The sequence below is a fragment of the Podarcis raffonei genome, chromosome 5, assembly GCF_027172205.1.
Source record: "Podarcis raffonei isolate rPodRaf1 chromosome 5, rPodRaf1.pri, whole genome shotgun sequence".
NCBI classification, from domain to species: Eukaryota; Metazoa; Chordata; class Lepidosauria; order Squamata; family Lacertidae; genus Podarcis; species Podarcis raffonei.
This window is the reverse complement of record NC_070606.1, coordinates 40,632,440-40,641,024: the sequence shown is the minus strand read 5'-3', so window position 1 is coordinate 40,641,024 and position 8,585 is coordinate 40,632,440. Positions and strand designations below refer to the sequence as shown.

Below are 8,585 nucleotides of genomic sequence, written 5' to 3'. Positions count from 1 at the left end.
TTTATTTATTTACATAATTTATATCCTGTACTCTCAGCATAAATATATGTTCCCAGGGCAGTAGTAATAGTCCCAGTAGTAAGGAACATTAAGAGCACAAGCACACAAAAAGATAAGGTGACTATAGCAACACAAACCAGAATAGAAGGTGTTACTGAAAAGCTGCTATGTAATTTGTTATATGATATATTTCTTGCTTCACACTGAATGATCTGAGCTTAGTTATACTCGACATTTGAAGCCATTTGTGCCCTCCGTTCTGCATGGAATAATTGCTGCAGAGAAGCCTATTAATATTATGGATATCAGTGACAGGCAAAACGACACAGCACACCCATACTTACATGCGGAGTCAACATTCTACCACACTTCAGTGATGTGCTGGTCATCTATTCTCCCTTTGTTTCTTGGGGATGGCTTCACATTCTTCCTTTATTAAGGCCAGGGCCAGTGAGCACATTTGGAATTTTGAAAAAGTGCCATGGTCATTAGTCACAAAATGGCTGCTGAGTGGGGTGTGGGAATGGCATAACTTAGGATGGCTACCATATCTAGAAGAGCAGAAAAAGAGGCAGGAGACCACAAAACGGTCCAGACATGCTCCCCCATCAGCCATCAATGGGGGGGGTAAAGGCACTGACACCTGCCACACCATACTCACAGAGGTAAGTTCTTTAATATCTTCCCTCTGTTCAGAAGAGAAGAGAGGGTGGGTGTTTAATCCAATCCTGGCATCTAATTACATGTAGGCATGATTAAAGGAGGGGGGTGTTGTTCAATGTAGAGCAGGAATCTGAGCCAGTACAAACAGGAACTGAACATGAAAAGCCACACGTCTCTCGTTCATTTTGGTTTTTTAGGGTATATTTAGTGAGACCTTCCACAGGAGCAGTAGAAGGTACCAGAAGGCACACTGCTACGTGTGCTATGAAGTATATGCTGTAAAGCCTGGCAACATCCGAAAGCTGCTTGTCAAACTTCAACCTGGCATCTGTGTTCAGACCATAGCTGTCAACTTTCAGATTTGAAAATAAGGGATAAGCAGCCTCGAAAATAAGGGATCAGCAGCCAAAATAAGGGATCAGCAGCCTCACCTGTCCTAGGCACTCCTGTCTTCCACTGCCTCCCGCAGTTTGGTCAAACTCATGCTGGTAGCTTCGAGAACACTGTCTAGCCATCTCTTCCTCATGGTTCAATGTTACTAGTGAGCAAAGTTACCCAGTCAGGATTTGAATCTTGGTCCTAACTTTTGGGGTTAAGTTTCTATTTAGCTGTCCATTACAGTGGTACCTCGGATTACATACGCTTCCGGTTACAGACTCTGCTAATCCAGAAATAGTGCTTCAGGTTAAGAACTTTGCTTCAGGATGAGGACAGAAATCGGGCTCTGGCGGCGCGGCGGCAGCGGGAGGCCCCATTAGCTAAAGTGGTGCTTCAGGTTAAGAACAGTTTCAGGTTAAGTACGAACCTCCGGAATGAATTAAGTACTTAACCCGAGGTACCACTGTAATACTGACAAACCGTATCTCCCACTCATCTCTCAGATCCCCTTGTAAATCCATAGCATGGAACTTCTTTTCTTCCTTCACTTTGTGAGTTTCCCTTAAAAAGAAAAGAAAAAGCCTGAAATTGTTTTGTTTTCCAGTTTTGTTGGCTTTCCTTTAGAATATATTCTCTTCCTTCACCCTTTAAAAAAGTGTTTTAATATTTTATGTGACTTTGTAATTGATGTAAGAACTGCAAGTATTTTATTGTTTATACAGTATCTTGTGTATCAGTTGGCGACAATGTGTGTGTCACTATATAAACAAAGTTGTCGTTATTTCTCTTCCACTGTTATTGTTTCTGCTGAGCATGGAATGCTGGGCCAGATTCTTGCTCCTGATATAGGCAGGCGGTGTGGTGCTGGACACCAGGCCCTCATTCTTCTGGGCCTCATACCAGTATCAATCACATAGGACACTGCAAGCACTGACACACTCTGGATCTTCTATGCCGCCTCTGGAATCAGCCCTTTTTTAAAAGTAAAGATGGGTGGCTAGATGGTGAGGATAGAACAAGTGGATGCAATCCTACTTTCCCAGCCATGTGATTTTTTTTTTAAAAAAATATTTTTTAAGTTAGGTTTTTAATAATTTTATACATATAAAACATAACCTTTTCAAACATTCAAATACAAGGTTCTTTTGAACCTTTCAGACCTCCTTCCCTCCCTCCATCGATTCCATATTTAAATTTAAATTTGCTGCATCTTTTACCATTAACTATTAGCTCAAGGTAAAGGGACCCCTGACCATTAGGTCCAGTCGTGGCCGACTCTGGGGTTGCAGCGCTCATCTCGCTTTATTGGCTGAGGGAGCCAGCATACAGCTTCTGGGTCATGTGGCCAGCATGACTAAGCCCCTTCTGGTGAACCAGAGCAGTGCACGGAAACGCCGTTTACCTTCCCGCCAGAGCGGTACCTATTTATCTACTTGCACTTTGACATGCTTTCGAACTGCTAGGTTGGCAGGAGCAGGGGCCGAGCAACGGGAGCTTACCCCGTCACAGGGATTCGAACCACCGACCTTCTGATCGGCAAGCCCTAGGCTCTGTGGTTTAACCCACAGCGCCACCCGCGTCCCAACCATTAACTATTAATTAACCATAATTATCATAAATAATTCCACATTACAAGTGTCCTTACATCCCTGCCAAATATTTTAACTGTTTACAGTGTCTTTTAAGTAAATTACAAATTTACTCCAATCTTTAGTACATACTTGATCTTCTTGGTTTTGGATCTTCCCCATCAGTTTCATCTGCCATTCGTCTTTTGTTGGTACTTCTCCTTCCTTCCATCTCTGGGATAGTAGCATTCTCCCTGCCGTTGTTGTGTACACAAAAAAATCTTATATCTTCTCATGGTAACTCGTCACCTGTTATACCTAACAAAAAAGGCTTCTGGTTTTTTAAACAAATGTGTTTTTAAACATTTTCTTTAGCTCATTATATATCATTTCCTCCATCCCTGTGACTGTTAATCATATGAAGAGGGGAATGTTGATAGAATAGGGCTATTAATAACAGAACCCAGAATCATCTGGGCCCTGGGAATCAAGTGACAACAGGGAGCCCATCTCATGCTGCTACTTGATATGATCTGTTAGATGTCTAGGCACCTTGGAACCCTTACAGGGAGCAGCTGAACCTGAGTGGGTAGATACTTTTCATATCCAAGGTGTTGTTGGTTACACACTAAATGTTGTTTGGAGAATTGTTCCTTTTTGAAGGATCATACTACATAACCCAACTGTTCCCCTTATATCCTGTTAGCACACAAAACATAGTGTTATGAGGGTGTTTTTTTTTGTAGGGAGTAGGCCATAGGTTAAAACCCTTCTAATGCCTGGGTCCCCCTTCCAGTTGCTGGAATTGCCAGGCCTGTCTGGTAATAGCCCACTAAGGATAGATAATTAAGGGAACAAAAGGAGTGGCTCTGTGCCAGAAAACAAATCGGTGGGCTTCCTTTCCTCAACTGCCTGTTAGCTGGAATGACCAAAGGCCGGAGAACTGAGTGATGTGAGCTAGAAGCTGGATGCTAAAGCTGTATCTACGGAAAGGCAGAGTGAGAGCCGTGGCTGATTTCTGCTGGAATCTGTGACTACGGAAGAAACAAGAACCTTTCGTGGTATTGATCCTGCGAACCCCTTAATCATAGACTCAGGGGTTGCATATATGTGCAAATAAACCATATAGCCTAAAGACACCACAGTCTCCGCAGTTTCCTCAAGCATTATTAAGCCTCTCACACCACTCGGAAGACTCTGGTGGCATGCAAATAATATACAAGATTCCAATTTATTCACTGCAAGGGGTTGTTCTGCTCCCTAAAGTCGTGTGACCCAAACTTCCCCATTCTACCTTCATCACGGGAATGGCTGGATGGTGGACCAGGTGACACCCATTCACTGCTCAGTGTGGCAACATTAAGAAGCCTTAGGGCCCAAACCTACATACGTCTCGGTGGGAGCAAGCCCACTCAACGCAACGGGACTTCTGAGTTGCCAGGGCCAGATTTAGGTTTGATGAGGACCTAAGCTACTGAAGGTAATGGGGCCCTTTATATGTCCAGCTGTCCTTTGCAAACAACAATTTTTTGCTGTTTTTTGTGTTTGTATGGTAGCATATAGCTACATAATAGGTATCTAAACTTATTTGCACATGGCGCCATGCAACCAGTCCATGCAAAATGTAGACACCCTATACAGTGGTACCTCAGGTTAAGTACTTAATTCGTTCCGGAGGTCCATTCTTAACCTGAAACTGTTCTTAACCTGAAGCACCACTTTAGCTAATGGGGCCTCCTGCTGCTGCCACACCGCCGGAGCCCGATTTCTGTTCTCATCCTGAAGCAAAGTTCTTAACCTGAAGCACTATTTCTGGGTTAGCGGAGTCTGTAACCTGAAGCGTATGCAACCTGAAGCGTATGTAACCTGAAGTGTATGTAACCGGAGGTACCACTGTATATAGAAATGAGCAAATCAGTGATATTTTAGGGAGCAGGCTAGCAAGTGGGCCCATTACTTACATGGTAGGAGCCTACACAACACAAAACACTGTTGCCGCATGTAGGTTTTATTTTATTTATTTTTTATCTTATATTTTGGAAATGTACATCCAGTATTTTTTTCCTTTACTTTTTTGGGGCCCCTAAGCTATAGCTTGTTTAGCTTAGATGTAAATCCGGCACTGTGAGTCGCCATCCCTCGTGCTCGCCCTGCTCCAGCAACAAGAGTCCCTTCCCACAGGTGTGCCTGCCTCTCGACAGGCTCACCTGTGACTCTTTCCCGCGGCAACTCGGGACTTCTTGCTCCGCGGCGCCTGCCCTGACAGACCCCTTTCTCCACCGAGCAGGCGGGAAAAGCGCGCAAAGAACGCGGCCGACCGCTCCCAAGGCCGACCGCTCCTCTCCGCCGCCTCGCCGGGGCGGGCGGCGCGCCCTGACGCCATTGCTGCCCCCTCCTGGCGGGATGTCCCCGGCCGGCGAGGAGGAGGCGCGGCCAACCTTTTCCCTCCACCTCAGCGACACTTTGGCGTGAGGGAGAGAGGGAGGCATTATTCCGGCGAGGAGCCGAGAGGCGGGCGGCGTGGCGAAGAGGGAGAGAGCCAAGTTTGTGGCGGCGGCGGCGGCGCTGGGGTCCGCCCCGGGGCGCTGCCCGGCCGAGGGGGCGCCTCCCCGCCTATGCCCCACTGCGAGAGGGCGGAGGAGGCGTGGTGGTGGGCAGCGAGCCCCCTGTGCCGGCGGCGCGCCGACCATGCCATGAGCGCCTCAGCAGCAGCCACAGCAGCTGCCGCCTCCTCCTTCTTTCCCTCTGCAGCCACCCAAGCGCAGGAGAGCAGCCGAGGCGCCGCCGCCCGCCCCCCTCGCCATGCAAGGGCTGTGCTGCTGCCTCTGCCTGGTGGCGGCCGCCGTGGCGGGGCTGTCGGCGGCCAACCGCAACTGCCCGGACCTGGTCGTGGACAGTTGCCTATGCACCGCCGAGCGCTCCAAGGGACCCGGCCGACAGACCGTCCGCATCAAAGTTGTCTGCAGCGGAGGCGAGTTGGTGGAAACTTTGCAGCCTGCCTTGTTGCCCAACCGCACCGTGTCCCTGTGAGTAAAGGAGCGAGCTCGAGCTCGGAGGGTTCCTAAGGGTCGGGTCTCTAATCTGCCCGGAGTTCTAATCTCGGGTGCGGGGCGCGCGGGAGGGAAACTCTGCACATGCTCAGAGGCAAGCCTGTTTTCCTTTTACAGGTTGTCAGATGGAGCTTCAGGATGCTCCCTGTGCTGCCGCTTCAGTGGAGCGTTCTTGCGTAGGGAAGGGGCGCATTTGAGGACCCCCTCCCTCCTTCCATGTTTGGGCTAGGTACCGTTGATTTCCAAAGGGACGCCCGTTGGCATTCGGCACGATGAAGGCGTGCTGCGCTTTCAGGCATGCAGGAGTGGCGAGGGGTGGCGGTGTGGTTGAAAGGAAATCCAGCTGTCAAAGGGGGCTGCCTCGGGCGGAGCGGGCTGCAGGGACGGGGACTGGAGCAAGCGACGCAAGGGCTCCCTTAGAAGGAAGGAGGTGGACCTGCTGTCGTACACACACTTCTCTGCAGAATGGACATACTTAATGGAAATTATGTGTTTGTAAAATTGGGGGAGGGTGGCAACCGGGAGGCACACCTGAAAGATCTGGGATTTGGTCTTTCCCAATAACACCTCGAAATTCCAATGTAAGGATCTTAGTTTTCTCAGGGTCACAGGAAAACATGATGCTTCCTTCTCAGTGGACAAATGACAATCTCACCTAGCAAAGAGATGCCACGCTAATAGTTTGCATAGTGCGCCCTTAAGTCACCTGTGTCTTCTGCCTCCTTGCAATAGAAGTTTGACAGGAAGAAACTCCAGGTATGTTGTGGTGTAAAGGAAGAGAAGAATGAATAGCAGCCTGGTACATCTTTCATAAATGCAAATTACTATGGAGGGCTCAGGTCAGATGGTGATTTCTAAACTTTTGGCTCGTCTGCATTTCTAAAGGCTTGTCTACTAGGAGTTCGTATTTGCTTCCCTTTCTGGAAACTCTTGGTCGCTTTTTGCTTGCTTTTGGGGGAGCGCTATGTACTGCGAAGTAAATTGCACACTGCCTTGCCCAGTGGTTTTGCAAATAATACTTCCACAATGCATATTATATCAACTGAGGCATCTTTAAATCTGACAGCGGATAATTTCAGACCCTAAAGATAACAGACAAAAATGCCCTGCATAATAAGGGCTGTTTACTGAAATTGATGGCCTTCCCTTAACTGGATTTGAGAAATGAGATATACTGTCCATATTTTTAGATGCCCACTTTAACTGTTTGGAGCTTGCCAGAAGCTCCCCCCCCCCCGCTCTTTTTGACCCAGCATGTACTCTTCTAGCTATTTGTGCCTGTTGCATAAACTAAAAATGAACATAAGCCTGCATTCATAAGTGTATTTACTTGGAAGTTTCTCACTGAAACCACTGGGACTTGACATCTAAGAAAATATGGACTGGGGCTGTAAATTAACAGGCTGATCCACTTCACAGCTAAGCTGAAGTAATTAGGTTTAAATCTCACTGTAGTCTTATTGAAATAAAGCCTATACTTAAAAGTTTGACCCAAAGCCCAGTTAAGACAAAAGTGTTAGACTCTAAGATAATGAACCCCAATGTAAGTAGGGTTTAGGGGTGCATACAGTGCTATTGCATATCTATGTAACTCTGTCAAGTTTAAACAAAATTTTTTTTTCCTTCCAGTAGCACCTTAAAGACCAACTAAGTTAGTTCTTGGTATGAGCTTTCGTGTGCATGCACACTTCTTCTGGAAGAAAAAATTTTTTTGTTTTGACTATGGCAGACCAACACGGCTACCTATCTGTATCTGTCAAGTTTAGTGGAAGTTACTTCCAGGTAAATGTGTTTAGGACTGCAGCAAAAAGAGTTTGTTTTGTAAAAGAAATCTCAACTGGTTTGTTGAATGAATTGTAAAAATGGGCTAATGTAATTTACTACTAATAGGCCCAAGTATTCCAAACTGTTTAACTTTGTTCCCTAAATCATACCTTCATGCAACTCATCCTGTACTACCAAATCTATTTGTTGACAATTCATGCTGTGAACATTTCCAGCCCTTGCTGGACTTTTCTCTTAAATTCAGCACTTTTTAGAGAGGGAACTGGAAAAGATAATAATTTGCAACATCTGTGGGGCTTGTGCTTGGACATGTACAGCTGTACTCTGTGTTCTGGTACACAACTTTTTGTGAAAGCTGTTGAATATTGCGCTGTTCTTACTATTCATCTGGGAACCTCTTCCTCATTAAGGTACAGATGTGCCAACTGCATTTGGAACTGTCTGCAACCCTTCTGAAATATTCTGCACAACACCATAAAACCATATGATTTAGAATTATCGTCGTGTTTTTATTATCTTAACAATACAACATTCCAACTTGCTTGTGTAGTATGAAACACACTCTCAGTATATTGGGCTGCGGTCTTATGCACACCTAGTTAGGAGTAAATCTCACTGAACACGACAAGTCCTACTTCTGAGTATATATGCATACAGTTGTGCTACATGTGAACTTTCTCCACCAGTTAACAAGTTTCTGAAAACAAAATGCCACATGTAAAGAAAAGACTCTCCTCGCTTTATTCTGAAAACATGGAAACATTGGGTCAGATTTCTTGCATCCCAGTTCTGAACAGTGTTTATTTGGAAGTGACAGCCATTCGTTTCAATTTAACTTATTTCCGTATAAACATGCTTAGGAATACAGTGTCTGGCATATATTTATCTAGTAAACTTGTATATGTTTTTTGTTTCCAGCTATTGAATGCAACACTTTTTACAAATTTGATACTATTCCCTATAGGACTGTTATATTAGAAAACAAGTGGGCTGGTTGATGGGTGGGGGAACAGTTGAACTCCTACGATGAAAGGGAAACAAATATATAGTAACTGTCCACTTGCTGACACTTTATCCGATCTTCTGTACTATAAAAACACCATTTCCCCCCAAAAATTCATTGCATCATGGAAATGACAAA

At 45.7% G+C, this 8,585-nt stretch overlaps 1 protein-coding gene across 1 annotated transcript in view; it reads left to right on the top strand.

Moving 5' to 3' along the window:
- The first annotated feature begins 5,011 nt into the window (after positions 1-5,011).
- ADGRA1 (adhesion G protein-coupled receptor A1) overlaps positions 5,012-8,585 on the top strand; it is a 310,291-nt gene continuing 306,717 nt past the window's right edge. The window contains exon 1 of the mRNA XM_053388799.1: positions 5,012-5,635. Within this exon, the coding sequence (XP_053244774.1) occupies positions 5,412-5,635 (224 nt within the window). The 5' untranslated portion in view covers positions 5,012-5,411. The remainder of the gene's footprint in view (positions 5,636-8,585) is intronic.